The 26,091-nt window shown below is 38.2% G+C and overlaps 5 protein-coding genes across 5 annotated transcripts; 2 read left to right on the top strand and 3 right to left on the bottom strand.

Moving 5' to 3' along the window:
• Positions 1 to 799: 799 nt before the first annotated feature.
• LOC114137023 (uncharacterized) lies at positions 800 to 3,906 on the bottom strand. Its single transcript, XM_028005498.1, has 7 exons — positions 3,793 to 3,906; positions 3,495 to 3,639; positions 3,256 to 3,369; positions 3,026 to 3,170; positions 1,953 to 2,101; positions 1,734 to 1,873; positions 800 to 1,179 (listed from the first exon to the last, which is right to left on the bottom strand). Exons 1-7 carry the CDS (start codon positions 3,890 to 3,892, stop codon positions 1,028 to 1,030), a joined length of 945 nt encoding a protein of 314 aa, XP_027861299.1. The 5' UTR covers positions 3,893 to 3,906; the 3' UTR covers positions 800 to 1,027.
• A 1,871-nt stretch (positions 3,907 to 5,777) lies between these two features.
• Positions 5,778 to 7,326, bottom strand: nanos2 (nanos homolog 2). The gene has a single exon (XM_028005073.1). The coding sequence runs from the start codon at positions 6,648 to 6,650 to the stop codon at positions 6,171 to 6,173; it is 480 nt and encodes a 159-aa protein (XP_027860874.1). The 5' UTR covers positions 6,651 to 7,326; the 3' UTR covers positions 5,778 to 6,170.
• Positions 7,327 to 7,336: 10 nt separating this feature from the next.
• Positions 7,337 to 15,011, top strand: kpna1 (karyopherin alpha 1 (importin alpha 5)). The gene is made up of 14 exons (XM_028005071.1): positions 7,337 to 7,553; positions 8,878 to 9,011; positions 9,680 to 9,793; positions 9,893 to 9,992; positions 10,259 to 10,353; positions 10,625 to 10,756; positions 10,883 to 10,971; positions 11,065 to 11,164; positions 11,317 to 11,480; positions 11,902 to 11,980; positions 12,065 to 12,190; positions 12,268 to 12,395; positions 12,765 to 12,940; positions 13,197 to 15,011. Exons 1-14 carry the CDS (start codon positions 7,352 to 7,354, stop codon positions 13,382 to 13,384), a joined length of 1,827 nt encoding a protein of 608 aa, XP_027860872.1. The 5' UTR covers positions 7,337 to 7,351; the 3' UTR covers positions 13,385 to 15,011.
• A 566-nt stretch (positions 15,012 to 15,577) lies between these two features.
• Positions 15,578 to 20,889, bottom strand: fam162a (family with sequence similarity 162 member A). Its single transcript, XM_028005072.1, has 5 exons — positions 20,720 to 20,889; positions 19,376 to 19,450; positions 18,851 to 18,962; positions 18,188 to 18,296; positions 15,578 to 17,088 (listed from the first exon to the last, which is right to left on the bottom strand). The coding sequence occupies exons 1-5, from the start codon at positions 20,823 to 20,825 to the stop codon at positions 16,999 to 17,001; spliced, it is 492 nt and encodes a 163-aa protein (XP_027860873.1). The 5' UTR covers positions 20,826 to 20,889; the 3' UTR covers positions 15,578 to 16,998.
• Positions 20,890 to 22,200: 1,311 nt separating this feature from the next.
• Positions 22,201 to 24,987, top strand: mix23 (mitochondrial matrix import factor 23). Its single transcript, XM_028004529.1, has 5 exons — positions 22,201 to 22,331; positions 23,966 to 24,091; positions 24,182 to 24,328; positions 24,522 to 24,581; positions 24,666 to 24,987. Exons 1-5 carry the CDS (start codon positions 22,281 to 22,283, stop codon positions 24,711 to 24,713), a joined length of 432 nt encoding a protein of 143 aa, XP_027860330.1. The 5' UTR covers positions 22,201 to 22,280; the 3' UTR covers positions 24,714 to 24,987.
• The last annotated feature ends 1,104 nt before the right edge of the window (positions 24,988 to 26,091 follow it).

A 26,091-nucleotide genomic window follows, 5' to 3' on the forward strand; every position in this document is an offset into this window, starting at 1 on the left:
TACACAGCAGTTTGTCATTTGTGTGGACGGAGTAATCGTTTTCGCTACATTTCCGTATTTGTTATGGGTTACAAAACATTATGCATACTAAGAATAAACGACAATTTCAAGAAATGTCCAGGTCCAAACCTTTTATCTTTTTACTTGAGATTTTACTGCATTCTTGATGTATGATTTATTGTTCCTGGTGTGCATTTTACATATGAATATCTAAAATCCCTTGCGCTTTGCGTGTTCGTTTCATTGAATACATGACTAAAAAATTTAATTGTTCAGAAAAATGTAAATAAAAAGCAATAGTTTGCATGTAATGTTTACTTCCGGTTGTCATTTTCATTCGCTTTAAGGTCTAATAACTCATACATGACCCAGAACCTGGATTAATACGTTTCATTTTATGTTTATCTTCCAAAGTTTGCAAAAGACCTACAAAAGAAAAGATTTAGCCGTTTTTATTTTAGCAAAGACTTAATTAATATAATAATAAAAGATATAAACCTATCTTTTATTCCAGGAGTTTAGTTCTGCATTGAAAACTATGTAATATACCATAAAACTCCTGAAATTATGTTAATTTACCTAAAAGCACAAAGCAATTACATTTTATTTTTGTTGAGAGATTCCTTTTTTCACACTTCAATTTAAATTCTTTCAACAAAATATTTAAAGTATGAAACAATGTAAATGCGCAAAGATAACAACACCTGAGTTTGAAATATAGGTTTTATTTAAACACAAAACAAAAAGCAATACAGAAAAGAATTTATACATTTAAATATACAATTGTTAAAAAGAAATTTAATTACAACCCATTTCTGATTTGAACTGCTGTAATTATAATGTAATCGCAGTGTTTCTATCAAAGTTTTATCTAAATTTAAGGCAACAACCATAAGAGTTTAATAGATCAGGCAAAGCATAGTAACAAAATTATACTGCAGTGAAAGTTAATGTGTCAAAATATACACAAAAATATGTAGTTTAAATAGAAAAGACAGCTTTGTTTGCTTGCTATACACAAAAGTTCTCAACGAAATATTTTTTTCTGCTTCTCAGCTATTTCGGACACCTCCAAGGCTTTGGGACCTGCATCTTCATACAGTGGGTGCTTGATGTGTCTCCAAGTTACTAAAACAATCCGGGTGACAAACAGCACACAGGATACAGCCAGCAGGACAGCTGCAAGAAGACAATCATCTATTGGGTAGTGTTCAACTTTGGGAATCATTTTGGTTTCTGTTTTGATTGCTTCTTCACTTAGATCTTAGTTCATTCAGTGTGTTTTGTTCTAGGTTTATATTTAGCTTTTGTGAAGTGAGAGATTATGTGGTGGGATAAAAAAACTGCACTGTCCCTCTCAAAGGACATAGTGTCCTCATTCTCAGCAGCAAGTAGGGTGTGGTTACTCAACACAAAAGTGGGGAGGGGGCCAACCGCATACTGACGGCAGAGGCAAACGAAAACATAATCAGGATGAAACTAACTGATAAGTTTATTTTTCTTTCTGGATGTCTACCCATCCCCCCTGCACCTCCTTCCTTCTTTTGTTCTTTCCCTTCCCCACTCCTCCTTTTTCCCATGGTATAGTATTCTTGGAAGCTGTTCCTGGCCCATATCAAAAACCGGTAGTCTAAAAAAATATTTCTTACACCACATTTGCTTTAGGCAATTTAGTATTACTGACATTCTCATATTATTTACATATAAAACATCTAAAGTTCAATTTTTCTTACCAATGAAGATGCCATTGCGGCTGGGTGAGGAGGCATCATAATTCTTGTCCATGTTTCCAGACAGAGCCCAGATCACAACAATGTAAGGAATGAAAACATACCGCATATGTTTGTCCAGAACAAAGTTTTCCACAACGAACCTGCAAAGGCATTGATTATAAAGCTTATGTTATAATTTTTCTTCCCAAGATGTACATTATTCAATGAAATACCACTCACCACACAAGCAGCACCGCAGACAACAGAGAGTATGATAGGGTAGCAGAGTCTCCTGTGGACATGTTGGCCTCATATTTCAGCACAATAGTCAGGTTGAGGAGCGTTGCAATGGTCGTCCATGTTGTGTATATCATCACACCATTGAGAACCTGCGGATAAAAATTTAATGAGTTTGAAAATGAAAGGGTTTTTTTTTTTTGCCTTGTTTTTGTTATTCATTTCTGTAAAATAAAATCCAATCATGCCCACCCAGGCTTGGTTTGGGCCATTAATAAATTGACATTTTTAGCACCCTCTAATTGCCATTGCTAACTGCAGCTCAGCTGATATTATTTAAAATCATTGCTTGAATGTTTTTGCGTTATAACGTCACAAATAATATAGTACATTACATTTTTCCAGATTTTGTAGCTTTCATACACTGATTTCTATGACTTAAAAAAATTGCACAAGTCTGGTTCACCCTTCGGTCAGATTTTCAAAAGCCTTAAACAATAGAAAAAACATTATGGGAATGACCTGCCTAAGGAAAAAAGGTTCAGTGATGCAGAGCTATGCATGTTTTGGTGCAAAATATTTGTATCAACCAAAGTTATGGCAATACTGCCTGGTAATCGAGGGTCATTACCCACAGTTATGTGAATCATGTTCTGATAATGGCTGAAAGTTGACTCAGCGAGTAAGAAGCCAGATAGAAATGTAAGTAAACTTGTTAAAAGAAACTCTAGTATAAAAATTTAACTCAATATTTTGGAGTTTAGCAAATGCTAATCTTCCTAAACATTAAATGTAATGAATTATTTAATCTCAGGGAAAATATAGAACATAGCATATATAAATATATGGTATAAACAATATGGGGGTTTTTTTTCATTTAATTTCCCAGCTTATGTTTAAGCTAACTTAGCAGAGGCTGCATATATAGTTTTTGAGTAAGGTCAAACATAATGCTTCTTTCATTTTGTGTGTTTCTTGAATGTTAAACCTTATTTTAGTGATACTGTAGTTCTATTTGGAACCTTAAGCACCTGCTTAGTTTGTTTCTTTCTTGGGCTGGCTGTTTTAGCACTTACCAACATGCGAATGAGCCACAGATCTACTTTGCTGTACTTATTGAGCCAGGGTCCATAAACGTGAAGCCCGTGACAGATGAAGCCAACCATGGAGTAGTTTGTACAAATAAGCATGATGAGGAAAATGAGCGCAGAAATCATCAGTCTTAAAACAGAAAACACAAATTGAAACTCTCAAACTGCTTGCTTTGTTACAAAAACAAGCTGAAGCTTTTAGAGAAAACTCCTACCCTCTGTCCCAAACAAGAAGCCAAGAAATGTTGAATCCTTGATTGAGACACCAGCTGATGAAGAATCCATAGGGCAACACTGCCGGGCTGCAGTAGATATATCCATAACCATTCCTGCAGAACAAAACAAAGGGGACGATCTTTAAATCCCTTTTACTTTTGTTAGCATTGCAGAGCCATTGTTTAAACTCATTACTTCATCTTTAAAAGCAAAAATAAACACAGAATGTTCCTCCTACCTTCTGCAAAGACCAGAAAGAATGTAAACGATCATTGCAGACAGCCAGATGTAGATGACGGTCCAGATGTTGAAAGTCCACCCTGAAGGAGTGAGCTCTGTGTCGTACACAGCCGACACATTGGCTGTAGTCGTAGTATAGGGACCTGCGTAAGAGAGGTAAGATGCAACTGCTGATTCAAACGCAAGAGAAACGTCCATATTGAACTGATATTTGTGTTTATTATCCTGTAGTGAGAATTTAAGACTTACAGAGAAATAATCTTAACAGAAGAGATAGAATATATGAATCAACTCACCAACTCCAACCACAGAAAGCCCGTTGAACACCAGACTTACTGCATAGACAGCAACTGATATTATTATGGCAGCAAGTCGCCCATAGTTGTGCTTTCCCATTGTGGTCTGCTGCAATTACACTATTGACAAATAGAGAAAAATACGGTTTTAAAGTATGAAAACAGTGTTAGAAAAAAAACACTAGCACTTTTTTTTTTAAAATTGATAATAAACAGAGATTTACGTTTAGGCTTTGAAACAACTTGTATAACATTACATATACATTTACGTGTTGTGATGTCAGCTCCTTTTTATGCAAGTCAATAAAAAACTGGCAACGAGACAGAAAACATATACATAGGCTATAGCGTACCTTGTTTGCTCCTTCTGATGTCCACCAAGTCGCTGGTGTGAAGAGAATGAGTAAATGCAAAGCACCGAGGGGGATCAGCCTGTTATATAGAAGTTTAAAGTTAGGTAAGGAAAACGTTTATGACCCACCTGAGGGTCATAAACGTGCATTTATCTTACAGGCACTTTCGGCTTGGTACAGAGGGTCCACTTATTTCAAGATGATGAGCATATATATAGCACATTCCTCTTCTATTAAAATTATGGCACTTTTTTATTATTAATCTTTGGTTTATGATTAACAGACAAACCAAGCAAACAGATATTTGAAACTGTGCTTGTAGCTTTTGTTCTATCAGATGACATCATTTAACAAATAAGTCATTCCTTCTTATATCAGATGTGGTGTGTGCACTGCTGCCGTGCTTACTGCAAGGAATGTTTTGGCAAATATACCTTTCGATAATGGATTTCTTGAACTTTTGGCTTGGTGTTTTGAAAAACCCATAACTATATATAAATCTACAAAAAACTACGAAAGTAACACACATATGAGATCAGAGAGGCTCAAATGTGGAAAGGATTCTAAAGGAGAATCTATGTGCTTTATTCTATGGGGTATTGATATCTGTGGAAAATGACGTTAAAAGAAATGCACATCGTTTCCAACCTACTCACAAAACAAATAGGTCTAAACAAATAGTACTTCTAACATCATTCTGTTGTGGAAATTGTGGAGTTATTCTATGAAAAAACTGGTAAAAACTGTCATTTGTGATTAGAAATATGATTTATTTGGTTGTTTGTTTGTTTTTTAAGTCTCACTTTGTGGCTCCCTTGTTTCTAACCGTTGCTGTTTCTCTCCTGTCAAAAGCAAATTTATATTTATAATCCAGCCAGGATTTCTGGTCTCATCTTTGAATAATAATAATAATAAAAATAAAATAAAATAAATCCCTCACCTCATACATTCTTGTGATGTACGATGTAGAATAAAGTCCTGTGTTATGAGGAAATGGAAACTTTTAAAAGACAAAGGTTTAAGTTTGTTTTCTGTTGGATGCTCAGGACATGAGGGGATTATAAAAGGTAAGAAAACAGACAGAGTTGCTTAAATACAGGACTCACAGCCAATTGAAACACACAAATATATATATATATATATATACATTATATATATATATATATACATGTTAGTTTTTCACAGAAATGCAGATAGTTTAATATGTTGCTCAGTGAAAAATTTAATTGAGCCATCCATTTTTAAATTTATTTAATTTACACCATTTGAAAACTACATTATCTGTGTCTTTACTTAATACTAATATTATATTGCCATAATTCAGCCATTTTTGCTAATAGCATTACATCATAGTTACTACAACTCTATACTGGTGTCATCTGATTAAGAGTTTATAAAACAGAGGACTAGTTTATTGCATTTAGTTACAAAAACGAGTTTCGATCTGATCTTATGAAATCGCAGGACAGGAATTATGAAACTAGATTACTATGTAACCCTTCTAGCTCCAGCTTTTAAAGCGGACATCCTGCGATTAATGATTAACTAGGAATATTACAAAACTGTGCACATAGTGATACATATGTTTTCATACACAAATAAAGCACATTCACAAAAGTTACTCTACGGGAAACTTTATTTTTGTTTTGATAAAGCTTTCAGAACAAGTCGCGTGTGTCCATTGCTGTTAGTAAACAAACACAAAATAGACTTTTGGCACGTGAAGTATTACTATATCAGTCATCCTCGTGCATAACTGAAGTTTTTCTTTAATGAACTTTTTTTTTTCTTACAGTGACAGGCTGAACTCTTCAAACTGCCTGCATCAGACTTGGACTCAAACATATTTTGACAAAAAATCATAAACAAGCTTCAAGAAAATCATTTTTGATCGTTACAACAAAGTAACTTAGTCTAAGTAACTTAGTCACAGCTTTGGGGGTAAAACTGAACACATGTCCAGAACTTTCTTATTTTTTTTGTAATTATGTACAGTTTTTGTTATTGTCACCCGAGTCTCTCAAGTTACCAGAACTTGAAAACCTGCAGCTCCGTCTCCGCCTCCATCCTCTTTTCCCTCTGCGGACAGTACCTGCGTGTGTGAGCGTGGTCCCCGCTGGCCCCGCAGATGGGGCACGTGTAACTCCACAGGATGGGGCAGGTCACCTTCCCGTCGTCTGATCTAAGTGCGTGGGACCGATACACGCGAGGAGACTCCCCGTTCTGCCTGCAGAAGCGGCAAAGGTCCTCCGAGGTCCTGCTGCAGCTGCTCGTGTCCGACAGACTGCTGCTGCTGACTGACCTAGTCTCTGAGGACGTTTTCCATTTCTTTCCATCGAGTGAAGCCTGGATGTTGCGCGTCTGCTGGACGGGCTCCTTCCTGGGCTCATGTGTGTCTCCAAGCTCCATCGGCTGCCGGTCGCGCACCAGGAGCGTGTTCAGGTTCATGTAGTCGTGCCACATATCGAAGCTCTGGAAGTCCACTCTTGTTTGCTTTGTGGTCATTTTTGAAAAACAAGGATTGTCGGAGTTTGACTTTGGCACACTTATGGCATACTTATAGACGCGTTGCCATAGCTTCAGACTGCAACAATGTTTGGGTCCTGTGATGTGCGGCAGGTGCTTAACTACTCAGTTTGACGGAGTCACCTTTTATCTTAAACTCATCTTTTGAAGAGAAGGGATATTTTTTATTGTTTTCACTTATTACTATGGAAGATGTAACAGACTTTGTCCAATAAGTCAACCTGTCTAATTAAACTCTATTGTGAATAAGACTTTATGAATTTTAATATCTGTACTGTGATTAACGATAAGTCCGATTAAATTATTATATGAAAAATATTATGAGGCTCTCAATCAAAATAATCTATGAAACATTATAGCAAATGTTCTTTTCAAACTTTGCAGACTGTGCGCAGTGTTTTGTTTTGGAGGTGATGGGTGATGGATGACTCATGATTCATCTCAAGCCATAAGATGGCCATCGACGCCACCGTGTCTCGTCTAGTCCACTTCAAAGAAAATACAGAGCAATAGAAGATAACACCTGAACAATTAAGCGTCAGAGGAGGGACCTTTGCATGGAACTTGCTTTGAAGTTAAAAACGTTCTTTAAATTCTTGAAAAAAACAACGTATAGATATTAATATTAATAGAAAAATAGCTAAATGTTTAGAGATGCAAACTCTGAAACTGTATGAAACATGTTTTACTATTTTTTAGGACAGTGTTTTGACTGCAGCAATAGACAACCGCTTTGTTTACGAAGTAAAACGCATCTTGTGGGCGGAGCTATTACGCATAAGCGAAGTCTCAGTATTACGCATGCGCATTGGTTGACATACCGGCGACGGCAGTTCGACGGTGGCCTAGCGAATACAGGGGATTACGAGCCCAATCTGACAGGTCAGACTATTACAAATATCTGCATTTTGAGATTCATAGTGTTTTCCACTAATTAATTTGGAGAAAATAGTTTAATTCCAGTCAAAAGCGTTTGGAAATATTTGGTTGTCCAGTGTGCTGAGGTGGGTTTCGCGCTAAGCTAACGTCCAGTTAGCCGCTCTTCGGCTGTTAGCTTGGGGTGTTGAATGCGGCCAACACTGGCTGTGACATAACCAACTTGACCGATTGGGGACATCATTCTACCTTATACCGGTGCTTTTCAATATGCGTGAATATGTAAAGGACATGCTTACGATACCAAATTAAGTTTGGTTTGCTGGTAGTTCGGCTGTGTAAAGCCACGGAACTGCTGCTAGCAGTGTATCTTGAAATGTTGTGAGTTGTTGTTAGGCAATGTTTGTTTAGGGGAATGATCTACTTATTAACTGTTTAAAATTAAAAGCAGCTGAGGCTTCTGCTAATACTGACAGCTGTCACATTAGCTCATCTCGGAGCATGCATGCAAGTACTGATGCAGGCATGTTTTTATGAAGGGCTCCGATCCAGCTGTTAAGATAAACAAAATTTGACCGGAGCGAAAGATTAGGGTGATGGTAAGGGGGCCTCCCAGCTTCAAAGACGCGAAGTTCATTGCAAAAGCTGAAGGATCAAATACATTTGTGAAGAACAAATTCAGGAATCATAAGAAGCATTTGACTTCTACCAATAAAGGCTTTTCTGCTCATTATTCATTATGGTTTAACAGTTTTTCAGTGTTCCTTTCTTTTGTTAAAATGTATTTGTTTTTTTAATCAATAGTGATACTCCTTGTACATTGATTATTTTTTAATCATCAACCATCTGTGTCTTAAAATTTAAACAAGTTTTGGTTAAACAAAAATAACTTTAAATCTTATTCCCCAATGGGTATGAATAATTCTGAGCTTAACTGTGCTTATAGTTGAATTAAATATGAATAGTCCAGTTAAATCATTATCCTGTAATGTACATAATTTACAATTATGAATTATGAGTTGTTACATGTGCAAGATGACTTTGAGTTTGCATCTTTGTGGTTTTTGTAGCCACATGTTGCCATTTTGTTCCTTTTCTTTCAGTTTTGTACTTTAAATGTACCATTTTGTAGCGCTGTATTTGAACCATAATGTATCAATTTAGATTTTGCTGGAGTGAATCTGCAGGCTGCACCATTTCATAATCTAAAAGTTGTACACAAAATTGCATGAGGCGAGATTACCGTGGATTTGTGTATGGGGCCGTTGGAACAGTAGTGGAAATGATTTTGAGAATCCTTTGCTAATAATAGATGCTTGTATTTTGTCAGGGTGCACCATGAGTCAGGCTAAGGACAATGCAAGACTCAAGAGCTACAAGAACAAGTCTCTCAACACAGATGAGATGAGGAGGAGGAGGGAAGAGGAAGGTCTGCAGCTCCGCAAACAGAAGAAGGATGAACAAGTAAGTAATTTATGGTGTAAAATCAAACTGAAGTAACACAGCTGATGTACAGTACTTGCTGTATTGTAATTACAAGGGACTGATACCTCATATATATATATATATATATATATATATATATAGTGCCTGAAAGGCTAAAACTCACAGACTGGTTGGATATTGTGGAATGGCAAATGAAGAATAAACATATTAGCTTTCATCAGTTGTTACAATAAAATACTTCCTGGTATCATGCAATGCTTGTGATCTCCCGACACAAACCATCACACATTACAAAATGGAGAAAAATGATGCATCATTTTCAAAATATTCTACAAATTAAGGGATGTGCTTTGTGTATTTCTATTCAGCTCCATTTTCTTTGATATCCTTAAATAAAATCCAGTCAATTGCCTTCAGAATTTACAAAATTATTAAACCCCTGTATTCAATCAAATTCGGTATAAAAACAGCTGTTTTTTTTAGAGTTTTATTAGCCAACAGTGGTGAGCAAACGAGTAGGTAAAAATGGAGCCAGGCTTTAAAACAACATTCCAACTTCAAGTTGAAGTGATATTCATTCCACTGCAAGGCACTGTATGCATCTTCTTACTTGTGCTCTTCATACTCATGTAACATCAAGATAAATGAGACAAAAATTATACTTACATGTTCTAATTGTATTGCAGCTTTTTAAAAGGAGAAATGTTGCCACTGTGGAGGACGATGGAGCCCTGGAGGATGATGGAATGGCCGACAGCGGCTACCTGGAATCACAGGCAAACAACCTGGACCCACTCATGGTGAGTAAACATTTAAATAAGTTCTTGGTTCTCCATAAATTTAAAAAAAAAAAAAAGCAACCCTTCGATAAAACGAGATGTAAACAAATTGCGTTGCAGGGTGGGGTCATCTCTGAAGACATGATTCAGATGATCTTCTCCAGTTCTCCAGAGCAGCAGCTAATAGGCACTCAGCGCTTTAGGAAACTCCTTTCTAAAGGTACAGCTGCAAGTTTCACTCATGTGTGCATGAGTGGCTGTGGACTTTATTCCCTTAAACACAACATGTTCTGCTTGTCGTTAAATGATCTGAACCTATGAAACAGTGATATTGCTCAAAATGCAAGGATTATCAAAATCTGTCATTATGAGCAATTCTACTGCCTATGCATGATTTTAATTATAATTTAGGTAAAACTTCTCCAGCTCTCCAGTATTTAATTTGGACTTGTTCTTTTCCCTTCTTCTTCTGTATTTGTCACACAGAACCAAACCCACCCATTGATGAAGTTATTGCTACTCCAGGGGTTGTGGAGCGTTTTGTTGAATTTCTGAAGAGGAGAGAAAACTGCACACTGCAGGTACATTTACATACTGATTCTGCTCAATAGTACAAGTGTGGAAAATCAAAAATATAGGATTTCAGTTTGGTTAGGTTCCACATTTAAAGTCTTAAGTCTGTAGAAATATCTGCTATACATTATTTGCGAACTTTTGCATTTATGCTTAAAAAAATTCTCTTAACACCTTGCGTTTCTTCTATCTAGCATCCTATACATTTTCCTCATGTTTAAGGGTTACCATTAAACCTAATGTTACTGTACACTTATCATGTTCTGTGTTTTGTTTTAGTTTGAGGCTGCGTGGGTCTTGACCAACATTGCTTCAGGTACATCCCATCAAACGCGTGTTGTAATCCAGGCAGGGGCCGTGCCCATATTCATAGAGATGCTCACCTCGGACTTTGAGGACGTACAGGAACAGGTAAGAAAGATTTCCTGAACTTTCTTGTCATCGTTGACTTCTCTCAGCTAACTTTCCTTTTCAGTTCAATTATTAGAACTTTTGTTGCGTTTACAGTTGAGCTTAAATGGCTGCTTTTCTCCTCAGGCAGTGTGGGCCTTGGGAAACATAGCAGGTGACAGCACAGAATGCAGAGACTTCGTCATAGACTGTAACATTCTTCCCTCCCTGCTGCAGTAAGTAGCTTCTCAGTTTCCTTATCTTTTCGATACTACTCATACAATTCAAATGCAGTTTCACAAGCTGGATCTGTAAAATTCTCTTTGCAGATTATTGGCCAAACAAAATCGTCTAACAATGATGAGGAACGCAGTGTGGGCGCTATCCAACCTGTGCAGAGGAAAGAACCCACCTCCAGACTTTGCTAAGGTAATTTGCCAGGACAAAGCATCACTATGGCAACTGCCCACATCTCGGTACAGCATTGCTTGCCTTTCAAGGTCACAAGCCTGTTATCTCTCATATCTTAATTGCACAAGCTTTTTCCTAACTGGACTTGAACACAATGTTTTCTCTTTCAGGTGTCCCCGTGTCTCAGCGTGCTTTCCTGGCTGCTGTTTGTTAACGACACAGACATCCTTGCTGATGCATGCTGGGCGCTCTCTTACCTTTCTGATGGCCCCAATGACAAGATCCAGGCAGTTATCGACTCAGGAGTCTGTCGAAGGCTGGTCGAACTGCTGATGTAAGTCATTAAACACGCACAGCGAAACTATGCATACCATTTTACTAATATGCTGACGGAAAATATGACTTGTTTATGGGCAAACAAACAAACAGAATTGCACACTTATTATAATTTGCTAAAATATTCACAGAGTCTCGCCTGTGCACATCATTTCAACTGCTTTGAGTGTACTGTTACAAATGCAGCTGCCTCTTAATAAATAAATATATGCATAAAACATTTAGAGGATTTTAACGTAAATCTTCCAGAGTTTTGGGAGATTCACAAGGCCTGGGCTTCCTGAAGCCACAAGCTGATCTATTACCGAAATAAATGAATGTTTTAATGACATTATAATTCATGAAGATGTACTTTTCTATTTTACTGAATTGAAAAATAAACGACAACGATGACAATCTGTGATTCTGCTCTCCTTCAGGCACTCTGATTATAAGGTTGTGTCTCCTGCACTGAGAGCCGTTGGAAACATAGTCACTGGAGATGATCTGCAGACACAAGTAAAGGCAACATCTACTACAACTGAGTATTAATGTCTGGAGAACTGTGAATGTTCTGACTGTGTCAAATTTATATCATTTCAGGTGATTCTGAACTGTTCAGCACTGCAGTCTTTACTTCACCTGCTGAGCAGCCCCAAGGAGTCTATTAAGAAGGAAGCTTGTTGGACAATCTCCAACATCACTGCAGGGAATCGAGCACAAATACAGGTGCGTTTACACTTTCTCTTTTATTTTAACTTTAAAAGTAATTAGAAGACCTGATGAGTTCCTTCCCTTGTTCGCAGATGGTGATAGATGCGGGTCTGATGCCTCCTCTCATCAGTATTCTGCAAGTAGCTGAGTTTCGCACAAGGAAGGAGGCAGCGTGGGCTATTACCAACGCCACCTCCGGCGGCTCTGCAGAGCAAATAAGGTGAAACTCGAGCGCTATTTAAGAAAAAAAATTACATCATAAATTTGAGTTAATTTTTGTGTAGATTTGTTACAAAAGGTTATGTGTCCTTTAAGACCATGAACTTTCTTCTTTGTATTTTTTATAAATCTGTGAAAGCCTTAAAACAAAAATATAGCATACACCAAACAATAGTAAATAAACGTTGTCTTTATTATGTTTAATATCTTAAGATTTAATCTAACCATCTTTACTTCATCCTAAGACTTCATGTATGAATTTAATTTTTATAAGTTTTAAGTAGCTTTGACAGAAATCTTATTCCAAAGACAACCCCTTTTATTATGGTTAAGTGTCTCACTTTTACTGTGTCTGTACTGCCCCCTGCAGGCATCTAGTGGAACTCGGTTGTATAAAACCTCTGTGTGACCTTCTCACACTGATGGATTCCAAAATAGTCCAAGTGGCTCTAAATGGTCTAGAAAACATCCTGCGACTGGGAGAGCTGGAGGCCAAGAGAGGAGGAGGCATTAACCCATACTGTGCTCTCATCGAAGAGGCCTATGGTTAGTCCGTCCATCCACCCATCCAGTTTTCTATCTATTCTCTCATCTATTAATCTGTTTGTCCAATCATACATCCTTTCTTTTTGCAGCTTCCATTTTCTGTTTTTTGCCATTAAATCTGCTATATATTCCAATTTTGATGAAACCTCACTCTGGAATTTTGAGAAGAAAAATGTGTAGAAGCCATGATGTATATGTTTCCCTGGTAAAATAAAGACAACTATTTCCAGCTCTAACTTCCTCTGTTTCCTCTCAGGCCTGGACAAACTGGAGTTCCTGCAGGGTCACGAGAACCAGGAAATCTACCAGAAAGCCTTCGACCTGATCGAGCACTACTTCAACACCGAAGACGAGGACCCTTCGCTGGCTCCGGCCGTCGACCTGCAGCAGCAGCAGTTCCTCTTCCAGCAGTGCGAGGCTCCGATGGAGGGCTTCCAGCTATAATGCTAAAAATCCCCCCCAAGCTCCAGCTTCATCTTCACCTACGCTCACGTCTCTAAGTCGCTGCCCACAGCCAAGACCCAGAGTGAGAAACAGCCCTGCTAATCCCCTTTCCCAGAGAGATGGATTCAATCATCATCTTGGTCATTATAATACTACGTAACAGTAAAGAAGCACATATTTGTGCATACATCCAACATGGGTCAAGTCTTGTCAGCCAGTTCATCAAGGTTCAATTTATTTTTCTGTTTTGTGCCGACTTCCTGGCCAGAGCTCCAACATCTCCTGTCAGACCATTCCCATACTTCTCATCGGAAAGAAGAACGTCCTTCACCTTGTTGCCATAGAGTTGGCAAGCACTCTGTCAGCCAATGGGAGAATTTGGACTGCCCTGCTTGTCTGAAGCATTAATGACTTGGAAGATGGACAAATATTGACCCGGTTCCCCTTAATTTGTCCTCCTACACAGAGAAAGATCCAACCTAAACACTGGACTGATCCCAAGACATTGACCTTATGTTTGAGTGCATCACTTGGACTGACTTAGAAAGGCACTTAACTTGGAAAAAAAAATGGAGGATTAATTTCCTCAACTTTTCTCAGAATCCACACATAGACTTAATTAGAAACTTGACTGTGTCGCTACGCGGTGGATTGCTCGCATTCCCACCCTGATCTCATATCATTCCTTCTTACCAGTATTGGGACTTTTCCACATGCACTGGCTCCACCTTCAAGAGTTTAAACTGCCGCATCTGATTTAAAAACCCCATGGAACCATGGGAATTGGAGTCTTCCCTCGCACTGAGACAATTGGACTTGGACGAAACAAAACAGACTATATAACCCTGGATTCTGTCCAGCAGCAAGCCAGCGGGATTTTTATTTTATTTTTTTTTTTCATTTATTAAACCATTGTTTCATTTTATTTGCAGCACTTTAGTTCTGGACTTTTGCCTGTTCATCGACAATAGTCTTTATGTTTGCTATTTAAGTTGGTTGATGATACAGCTCTTCCCTCCTCAGGAAGTGAGATGTAAAGAGTCCAGGCCCTCACTCCTGGTATGACAAAGATTACACTGTTTACCCTTCTACCTAAGGGGAATTCGAGCAGATTGTGGACTGAAATTGTCAGCAAACTCTTGTCAAAAACTGGGAATTTTTGTTTCCCTCAGCAAAGCTAAAACAGCTCTGCATTTGGTGAATTGGCAGTTTTAATCTATAAGCAGTCTAACACGAATCCAGATAAATGTTTGCTGTTTGATTATGCCAAATCAAGACATGTATCAGACTGAAGAATCAAGGTTGGTCTTTTTTTTTTTTAATTGGGAGTTAGCATCTTTAGTTGTTGGTGCCATAATCCCTAATATATGGAAGTCTTTCCGTAAAACATCAACAGAAAAAAAGGAAAAAAAAACATCCAGATTAAACTTGAAAATCCTCATGATCATTGTAGTTAGCACAACTGAATGTTTGTTTACCAAGTACTCTTCTCATGTTGCTTAATTTTGTCAAAAAATCTCTCTAAGAGATGACCAGCTCTTCGTGTTCATTACTGTTTGTTGTACTGAGTTTGTGCATCTGTTCTGTTCTGCCATTAGCATAAAAGTCATTTCAGAATCTCCAAACAGTGGCACGTGGATCAGTTTCATTGCTGCATGTGATTACTGCGTGTTTTGCCAAGGTAGAAAATGTTCATTTCGGTTTTATTCAGTAATTTTCTCATAAATGCATGTTTGAAATTGTAACAGAGGGAGTATAATCTCGTGTTCTTTCAAATAGTCTGACATCGAAATCATAAAATTCATGTTCGGTATGAGTAAAACCTCCCAGGTAAGTTCATTAATTAACAGAACATAACCAAAGAACAATTACTTTATTAAACTAATTCTTTTATTTCTATAAACAGACATGCCACAATAGCTATTGGCAGGCTTCATCATACCAACATACAAACAAGATAAAGAATCCAGTTACACTGGATCCACTGTCTCTATTATTTTCAAACTAAACACAGGTATGTATAAACAAAGGAAACAGTAAATTTAGCACTTATACAGTCAGAAATGCTTTATTCTCCTTTCATTCAATTTCTCACTGCAGCTCTAGGCTTGGTACCGCTACAGATTTCTCTTTTCCTCTGAGAACTCCAACCGCTTGGAAAACGGTCACTCCTTAAATTTGTTTGGGCTTTTATTCTACAATTAGATCTGCAATGTGAGGCTTATCGGCCGGTTGGCAAAAAGTCCCACTGAGTTCAGAGTTCTCGCTCTGAAAACTCCTCCATACGTTGAGAGCTCTGGTACAAACACAAGTTAGGCGAAAATACAGTCAAGACCAGGTGTTTACATCCATGGAGTTAAAAGAAAAAACTAAAAAGACAACAACCTGTCCAGGTTTTTTGTTTTCCTCACTGACAATGCATCAGACTATTTCTATTTGGTAAGGCCAGATGATGATGATGATTTAATGGCTTACAAGTCAAAGTGAGGCAAAATTGTGGATGTATTTTAAATTAATGCCGAAAGCTGCTTTCTTATGTAATGACATCAAAAAATTTAAAATAAACCTAAGATACCGGGGAAATTACTGCGGATGTCTAAAGGTCTGGTTCAGTGTCACCTACAGTTACCAGGTACCCAAGTGTCAGCTGTTATCAGAACGGGATCGTCCAGCTGAACTTTTAGAAAGGAGACTGTGTCCCAGAGATGGACCTATTCTGTGTGAAATATGTGAACCAACCTCAGAAGAAAAGCGAAAGACGTTGTGAAGATGCCAGCTGAACTCGTGCCGACATGTACGCGGGAACAAAGACCTTGAAGTTTTTGCCATAATGACTGTAGCCTTGTAAAAACCTTGCTCTGAGCTTCGCTACGTACAGATGGTCTGGACTCTTGGCTATTGAGAAACGATTGCTTCCTGGAGGCGTGGACTCTGTTGAAGTATTTAAATTTCACCCAATCGCTAACGCTTAGCTGTGACGTATGCAGTGCACCACTTAGCTTACCAGAAACTGCCTGCGCTGTAAACAACCATCCTCCACTGCAAAGAGAGAAGTGTCAAGCTGAACAAGGCGACTGTTAATTGAATATTTGTGGCCAACACAGACTGAACTGCATCGTTGGCTTCCTCCCCTGCCATTGCTAAAACTACAGGCAGACTGCGATTCTTAAAACGGATCAGAAGACGTTCGCAACTTCTTCTGTTCGCTGATTGGCCCGGTTGAATTCCTACTGGAGGAATCAACTTCAATGGGAGAAAGAATAGACGGAGCAGAAAGGGGAGATGAGAATCGAGCGAAACTGCAAAGGAAGGAGAAAAGATTCTCTGGGAGCGTTAGTATTTTAGCTGCTAAAATTATACATCAAGTGTGGTCATTAAGAGAATGATTTGCAGAATTAGATGTATAGTGTTCTATTGAAAATTTTGTCAAGGCAGTCCTTTAAGACTGCAATTTTATGTGCATTGATATATAACTAGCCTAACTCACTGAAGACAGGAGAGGTTTAGTCTGATTCATACAATAAGGAGGAAAAAAAAGTTGAGCATTTATTTTATTTTGTATGTAAATATCTGGTTGCAACTGTATTATGACTAATAAGCAGAGCTGTCCTCCATCACTGGGTCTTCTCTTTGTCAATTTCCTCCCTCCATTTGGCTTTCTTCTCCAAGTTGTATGCAGTCAGGGACTCATTTCTGCCAGCAGCCTGCAAACGAATCAGAATGGAATCTGGATAAGACCGTTTTTATAACCATGAACAATTTAAAGTCCAAGCCAGAAGTTTCTACTCGCCCATTTTTTTATGCATTTCATTATTCTGAGGTTTAATGGTTAATTTGGGGTGGCTGAAATGCTACAAAATACACGAATTTATTGCAAAAACTTTAACGTGAATTTTTTCAAATTCAGGTAGGACTGAAATTAAAAATGTTCTGATAAATCTTGATATATATTTATGCCTACAAATGGCCTTTTGAAGGTCCAGACTTATATCCAATCAAGATTTTTTGTCAAGAGGTAAGAATTACTGCAAATACTACATAAGCCTATTCAATCAAATTTGACTAACGTGACCGTTTTTGTGAAGAGAAACAGGCAAAATTCTCCATCTCTGTGCATAGGAAGCTTGTAAAAACCTCAAAACATCTAGAAACTATAATTGTAGCTAAATGTGGTTTTACAAAGTGCTGAGTCAGGGGGGAAAACAGATGCTACACTTTTCAGGCTTTTGTTTGCAAAATACATTGTTAAACCATGCAGCATGTTCTTTCCAATTATTCACTCTGCTATGCTGACCTATAAGAAAACTCAAATGAAAGGTCTTTTAGTTGTATTACTTTTGCAAAGCACTGTATGTACTTGAGCGTCTCAGTATAATTTGCCATTTGGTGTGGAATTGTGAAATCTACCAGATGTTTACACTTAAGCATCTCTTGTTTTACAAAAATTTAAAAAATAAATAAATCACTGAAGTTCCATGTTGTATTCTCATCCCTACCTGAAAATATTGAACAATTTACCTGCATATTTATAATCCCAACATTCAACTCCATTCAGGTTTATAACATGCTTTATGACTGTAGCTTTCCAGTCATAAAACAACGCCACGGCACTGTTTTGGGACGTTCAGTCAAAACAAAGACACGTGACGACTTCACTGTTAGCCTATTCATGATGACTCGGCAGAACTGACTAGCACAGACATGAACAAATTCCTATTCTTCCGCATCACTGTAATCCTAGAACACAGAGCTACCGGATCAGAGCCACGCGTGCCTGCGATGAATTTCTGCTTTTTCACTCACCTTTTTGCCCATAATCACCATCACCACACAGGCTCCTATTGTCAACGCCATCATCGCATAGGCAGCTTTCACTCTGATTTTGTTCCTGGCATTGTCAATCGTCTCATAGCTGTGGAAATATAGTTGGTTCAGAATAGGCGGGAAACGACAAAAAAGACTCAGTAATTGTGCTGATTTTCTTTAGGCTATTTCGACACACAAAGGCTGACATGTGTTCCTTTATGTCATAGCAGTTAAGGAAACAATAATTGCTGGATTTTCAAGCTAATCTCCACATGATATACAAATGTTTGTAATCAGGACTATCAGATCTTTCAACACGCTCCTGAGCTGCTCTGCTGCTGTAGTTTGTTTTGGACGCAGAGCTTCCGTGTCGACACTTACAGGTGGGCTGAATTTACCTCGTAAGCATGACAAGCACATCTTTTTCTAATCACAGCAGCAGATCAGATGTGATCTCCACCCTGATGTCAGGAGCCACGTTAATTACCTCCAGGCACAAACAGACGCCTTGTTTGAACAAAGGACGTCTCAGAGGGACCAGCTACACGCCGCACGGCCGCTCATCCACTTAGCCAGCTCTGTTCTTGTGATGTGGAGGCAATCGGATGGCAGTGCGCTAGGGTAGGGGAGGTCTGGCATAAACAGGAAATGGCTACTCACGACACAGTCTCCGGGATCTGTTCTGCGGACTTGAAGCGGCCTGCCCACACTAACATCTTCTTGTCCAAGTTGGAGGGTGTGCAGCCGGGGGGTCTGAATGAGGGACGCGGTTCTGTTCAGAGGAAAGAGGGGCAAAAAGAAGTGGCCATTAGTATCCATTTACTCGACTCAAATCAGGGATTTGCTCCATCGCCCAGAGATTGTGGCCCCATTTCCTGTGCTCCTCTTGGTCTCTTGGGACGACAAACAAACAAACCTAACGAGCATGATGCTCAAGATCTACGGGGGAAAAGTCCAGGATGTTTTAAAGCGTTTAAAATGACAACTTGTCGTCAGCACTTTTCATGACAGGGCAGCTTTTATTTAAACTTTCTCATAAATGTTATCTGGCGTGTAACACCTTTCTATAGCGCAGGTGAGATCAACAGATGACAAGTGGATCAAGTTGCACTGCAGGGATGGGCATGTAGAGACCAAGAGCAAAATAAAAGAAAAACGGAGTTTGCCTGTAATCAAACACCCCACCTTGTGCTGGAGCTGCTGGGGAGGACTCTGGCTTGACCTCTGGAAGTTTACTGCACATCCCTCGTACCCTCTGACCTGGACAGAAATTAAACAGATGCTCTGTATATTTCAACTATTCACACATTTTCTAGTTTTGAGATGATTTTCTTGTCTAGATTCAAATCGCTAAATATTAGACCAACAAAAAACACAAAATGAATCTTTAACTAACTTTACAAAGAGTAAGTCAACAACAATAATAGCTTATTAAATTAAGCTGCTGTTTATTGGTTTTAGGCCACTTGATACAATTGATGACAATAGGTTGATAAATATTATATTAAAAAAAACACTTAAAGATTATTAGAAAATAATTCAAAATACTGGCTGAAGCAGAAGAACTGAGATGAAATACATTACATTACAAGAAAACCTAACCATTCAAGACTGTTTTTCTGACCACATTTCTTCCACAAAAATGACATTCCTTCACCATCCTTCCAGTTTTTAATCATGCATTGGACCAACTTCAATTTTTGAGCAATCTCCTCTAATGTTTTCTTTGCTTGACCTATGTAAGTGTGAAAATGTTAAATTGTAACATATTACTCAGAAATTGGATGCATATTAAAACATAGTTGTTGAAACAGCTACCTTGCTTTAATGCTAGGCAGTGAGTTTTTTTTTCTATTTTTTTCTGGACAAGCCAAGTAAATTTAATAAAAACTTCAAAAGATCAATGTTAAACTTAAAGCCAAATTTCAAGTAAATCAAACTGCTTTTTCAAAAGAATTGATAACATAAAACCCGTTGAATAGAAAATAAATGAATAATAATTACCCAAGTTAATCCAAAAGAAAATGAATAAATGTAAATTGCTGAGCCTACAAATAAAAATAAAGTAAAAGTTAAAAAAAAAACTCAAATGAATTAAGAACATCAAAATGTGGAAAGTGGACTGCAATCAAATAGAGAAGAATATAAAAATGATAAAATAAAAGATTTTACTATAATCTAAAAATATCAAAGGTCAAATGCATGTCTAAATGTATATTAGAACAGACTTGTTTTTTAAAAAATACGTTTTACTCATGCAACATACAATAACATGACCAGGAAAACCAGACTATTAAGTCCTGACAAGTGTCAACATTCATTTTAGCATCACTACACCGAGCAAATATGAATCTAGCGGGTTATTTTAGCGATCAAATAACCTTCACAAAGAATGACAAAAATGCCAACTACAAACATAGTTTTAGAAAAGCCAATAACAACAAGTTATGAAGAAGGTGGAGTTTGCTAGTTTGATTCTTGAGATCCATGTTAACTAAAACAAATTTTTAAAAAGCAAATCATACGAACCGAAGAGGCAACCCACAGATAGGCGAGATCTGACGAAATTCATGTCTGTATGGGTTACCGACAGCCGGTGTGTCCAAAAACCGTGCAGCAAAAAGCGGGTTGACATTTCCCTTTCAGCTACTGAAAGTCAACTAGCTCTATAAAAAGAAGGCCCTCCACGGCGCTGACGTAGACGACGCCGCATTATATCAGGATTGTACGTAAACGTGGCCGCCATGTTGTGATAGGCACTTTTGGAATCAGCGGGGACTAAACACAGAGGTCGCATGGAAAACTGGCCTTAAAAAGTTCTAGTTCAAGTTGTTGAAATGTATTCATTCTCCGGGGGGAAAAAACATATTTAATGTGGCCTCCGTGTTATTTTTTGTTCTTTTTTGAATGTGTTTTATGATGAGTTCAAGCAGGTCTGGAAACTTCAGAAACTAACACAAAAATATCTAATTACATACTGTAGTTTTGTTTGCTTTTGCCATTAAGTTTAAATGTGACATTTAAATTTTTAAGAGTCTGTGTTTACCTTTCTCTTGTTTTCAAAGGTATTTCTTACATTATATGTAAGGGTTAATTGACACCCTTGTATTACATTAACATTAAAATCTTTCTTTACTGTTAATCTTGAAGCACTTTGTGTCTTGAAAGGTTTTACATAAATAAGGTTTTACATACTTATTGCACAGTTTGTGAACTGTAAATGCAAATGACTTCCCATAATTATGGACACAACATTTTACATTGTTTTAAATATGGTTCTTCACATGTTACGCCAACAGTTTAAGCCAAATCTAACAAAATGTAATAACTGAAAATGATCTACAAATAGATCATTCTCCAAGATTCAGTTCCTGTAATGATGGTGACATGCAGGTTGTTCTGTGTGATTGGCACTGCCATGTGCAAACAGTTCCTGTGCTGTTCCAGACAGCCAATTTGACAGCTCCCAGCTCAGCGTGACAGCAATTCCTCCTGTGAGCTGTACTGAATCAGAACAGTGACACAAACCTCTGACAACTGCAGGTTCCATATAAGACAGTCTGCCTGTTATTCAGCAATGTATAGCAACCAAGTTTAAGATATTTTTATTCTAGATATGTTCTCTGAAATGACTTTATTGTGTATTCACAAACATCAGAATGCATGGTCCAATGTGAGGAATTAGCAGCACATCAGCTGGAAAGTGAATGAATAAATAAATAAAATAAAATATCATGGTTATTATTTATTTTATTCATTTTTTTAGTAAAAGAAAGACCTTAAATAAACACATGCAGGAAAGACAGTTTGTCTGGGTATATAATTCAGAGGTGAATTAAGGTAATTTAAACTCTTATTTTCACTTGTTCGATTTTGTATCTGAAATTAATAAAATATTGTTTCTTATTTGTAAAACCTAATTTATTTTTGCCTCTTGTATGATGGAGTTGCTGCAGGGTTCCAGACTGAATGCCTGATGAAAACCAGGCATTCCAGGCAGGTTCCTGAGGAGAGTTAAGTAAGTTTCCGTTCAGGCACCGTCTTGAACAGCCATATCGTGCTGGTGTTGTGAAGGACCCTGCAGTCTACTATGGCGGCGCCCGATGGGACTTTAAACTGTGAGGACTTTTCCATGTTTCAGGTAATTTAAACCAAAAGGATTCATTGTTTTTGCACAAACGCTGCAGAGTGAGAGATCGGCCGGAGTCCTTGGTCCTCAGAAGTTGGCATGATCGGTTCTTTGTTTTCTCTGAATTATGACCCTCCTGATTCTTCAAGGATCCAGACTGGATTACAGAACTGGAAACTAGCAGCATGTGTGCTTGGAGTTAGCATCACAAAGAGTCCCCATCAGCTGATCCTAGTCTACTTGATTAGTGCTTTATCAGAGTGTTCAGTCCTTGACTATAAAGCTCACAGTTTGTATTCAGGTCAAATTACTTGAGGAATTACATAGTTCCTCAAATGAACCATGAATTGTTAGAATTGTGCAAAAACAAATTATATATCAACTGTTTTTGAATGGCAGACTTTTTACCAAGCAGGATTTTGCTAAGATTTTTATACCCTAGAACTTTTTTTATTGGAGTTTTATTTGATGGGTAGTTGTGTATAATTGTAAAGTCGTAGAAAAACACCTTCTTTAAATAATTGTACAAATAAAAAACTGTAAAGTGTGTCATTTGTAATCAATCTCATTTTAATACCCCAAAATAACTCCAGTGCAATAAATTGCCACCTAATTAGTAAACAGCTAGTGAGTAATGTCATCACAGCGTATATTCAGATTTTCTGCGAACGCCTCTTTAGATCTGATAGCACAACAGCTCATGGAAGATACTGTGGAGAAGTTTAAACCAGGGTCATAAACAACAATCCTCTTAAGACTTGACTGTCCACTTAACAGGCTGGACAAGGAGAGTATTAGTTATAGAAACAGCCAAGAGGCTCATGGTAACTCAGAAGGAGCTTTAGAGACTCACAGCTCAGATGGGATAATCTGCTGACCTGACAACTTTTAGCTTCATGCTTTGTAAATCTGGACAGGAAAGCCATAAAAACTCCCACTTGCAGTTTACCAGCGGTGTAAGGAGGCGGTTGTATGACAGAAAAATTTGTCCTACACCCAAAACTCTGTGTAGCAGAAAGCGAAACTTTCACATCAACTCAAAAAAACAATAAATGCACAGTGAAACATTGTGGTGGCAGTATCAGAGAAGACAGAGAAGCCGGTCTGAGCAGATGGAGCTAAATACAGAACAAGCATGGAAGAAAACCTATTAGTGGGTGTAGAAATTACTGGCATCAGATGAAGGTTCACTTTAGCAAGACTCTAAATATACAGCAAGAGGAGCATGCTCATGTTTTGGAATGGCCTAGTCAAAGTCCAGATGTTAATATGGGAATATTTGACTTAACTTGGAGATTATGTTCATATCCTCTTTATCATATCTGATTTAACTGGGCATTTTTTGCAAAGAACAGGCAAACTTTTTTGTCTACATTTCCAAAACTGACTTAGAAACTAAACCCCAGAAAGACTAACTATTGACTCATGGTGGCTGATTATAGATGCACAACATATTTTTATAAATGTACATTTGTGAAAAACATGTAAAAAAGAATATACTTAATTTGAATGCACACTGCACCATGAACCATTATTTTCCTCTATGTTCAGATTTTGGTGAGCGGTTCCATCTACGGCTTGTGTTCATGAATATCCTGGGCTAAAACAGGTCCTTTAAGCCATAAATAAAAGTGTCTTTTTTCCAGGAGGGGCTGAAGGTGATGCGCACCATAGATGACCGCATCGTCCACGCCCTGAACAGTACTGTGCCCACAGTGTCCTTCTCAGGAAAAGTGGACGCCACACAGACCTGCAAAGAGCTTTATGAGTCGGTGAGTGTCCGAAAAAAACTACATGTGAACTCTGCAGGTTTCTGCACAGTTGTAACTTGTGTCTCCACATCTCTTGTCTGCATCTCACAGTTGATGAAAGCCCACCTGAGTAGAGACAAAGCCATCAAGGCTTGCATAGCTCAGAAATCAGAGGTGGTGGTGCAGCTGCGGGAAGAACGAGAAAAAGACAGCGACAATCTGAAACTGGTCAAACAGCTTCGAAAGGAGCAGACCAACGTAAGCAAGAGCAAATTTAAATGAATTTGTGGATATTAATATTCTATAATGGGTAGTATGTGACAACTTCAATGTATTTTTTAAACTTAGCTATGCTCACACAAATACATAAGCAGTAAATCCCAAAGCAAATTATCTTGTAGAAAGAAAAACCCTGATTGTTACTTTTTGTCTTGTGTTATCCTGCCTCCAGTTGAAGCTCATACAGTCAGAGCTGAACGTTGAGGAAGTTGTCAATGACAGAAGCCTGAAGGTACAAACACATTCCTATCATTCCTTTATTCATCCTTAAAAAATGTAAAACAAGCACGCTACTTGTGTTTTTCTTTTCTCTCAGGTTTTCTTTGAACGATGCAGAATCCACTACCTGCCTCCGAAGGTGTAGCGAAGATCCCTCTGAGGAAAAAGAACCTCTTCGCTCTGTGTTTAAACCCAGACTGGAGCTGAGCGTGTGTGTGCCTCTGCTGAGCACCGACGGCTCAGCAGGCAACGCTCGTCCTCCAGACCAATCGGAGCTCCTCTCCACTTTACTTGTTCTCAGTGTCATTATGGTATAGCAGAATGAATGCTGTAAAAATCATCTTTGTTCTTCACAAGGGGTTATTGTACAAAAGCTTTTTTAAAAAAAAAAAAAAACACAATGAACTGTTTTCAAGCGACTTCTGTTGTCCGTGTTTTAAATCTTTAGCATAAACCTAGTGCTTCTGACAGGCAATGAGCTGAGCTGGACCTGTTTTCTTGTCTTGTTCATTAGACCTCTTTATTGTTGGTGCTCGACAACGTGAGATTAATTAGTATATTTAGATATTTTATACTGACATTACAGCTCTTTCAAAGTGAACATCACAACAACCCCAAATAAGGTTAAAAGTTTATTCTGATTTATTACAAAGCTTATCTCTAATATTTGGTGCTGCAAAAAAGTATTTGCCCCCTTATGGGTGTCTTTTCTTTTTTGTCACACTTTTTAGTCATATCAACCTGGCCCTGTGTGAAATGTAATTTCCCACTAAACCTAATGAACAGTTGAGGCACCCTTGGTAGCAACAATTGTCATAAAGATTCAGCAAATAAGGGCAATTAGTCTTTTACATTGTATTTTTGAGGTGATGCCACAGAAAGGCAATTAGATTCAAACCTTGACTTGGTCTAAGTTTAGCAAAACCTTCATTTTTTTTAAGTTCAAAGATGAGCATGCTGTTGTGTTTTGAATCATTGTCTTGCTGCATAACTTGCTTCAGTTTCAAACTGCTGGTCAGACACGATCCTTCAAGACTTTCTGGTAGAGAGCATAATTTCTGATTCCAATAATTTCAAGATGTTGCCTAAACTGTCTTGAGGCACCAAGACAAGTCTTGGAGATTTTGTTGTTGTTGTTGTGAGAGGCTGCAAAATAGGGTTGCTACAGTTGACCTAAATCAGATTCCACCAATTTTCAGGAGTAGAGTTTAATCTGGGGGCTGCACAGTGGCGCAGTTGGTAGCACTGTTGCCTTGCAGCAAGAAGGTCCTGGGTTCGATTCCCGGCCGGGGTCTTTCTGCATGGAGTTTGCATGTTCTCCCTGTGCATGCGTGGGTTCTCTCCGGGTACTCCGGCTTCCTCCCACAGTCCAAAAACATGACTGTCAGGTCAATTGGTTTCTCTAAATTCTCCCTAGGTGTGAGTGTGTGTGTGCATGGTTGTTTGTCCTGTATGTCTCTGTGTTGCCCTGCGACAGACTGGCGACCTGTCCGGGGTGTACCCCGCCTCTCGCCCGGAACGTA

This window comes from Xiphophorus couchianus, chromosome 21 (assembly GCF_001444195.1).
Source record: "Xiphophorus couchianus chromosome 21, X_couchianus-1.0, whole genome shotgun sequence".
Taxonomy (NCBI): domain Eukaryota; kingdom Metazoa; phylum Chordata; class Actinopteri; order Cyprinodontiformes; family Poeciliidae; genus Xiphophorus; species Xiphophorus couchianus.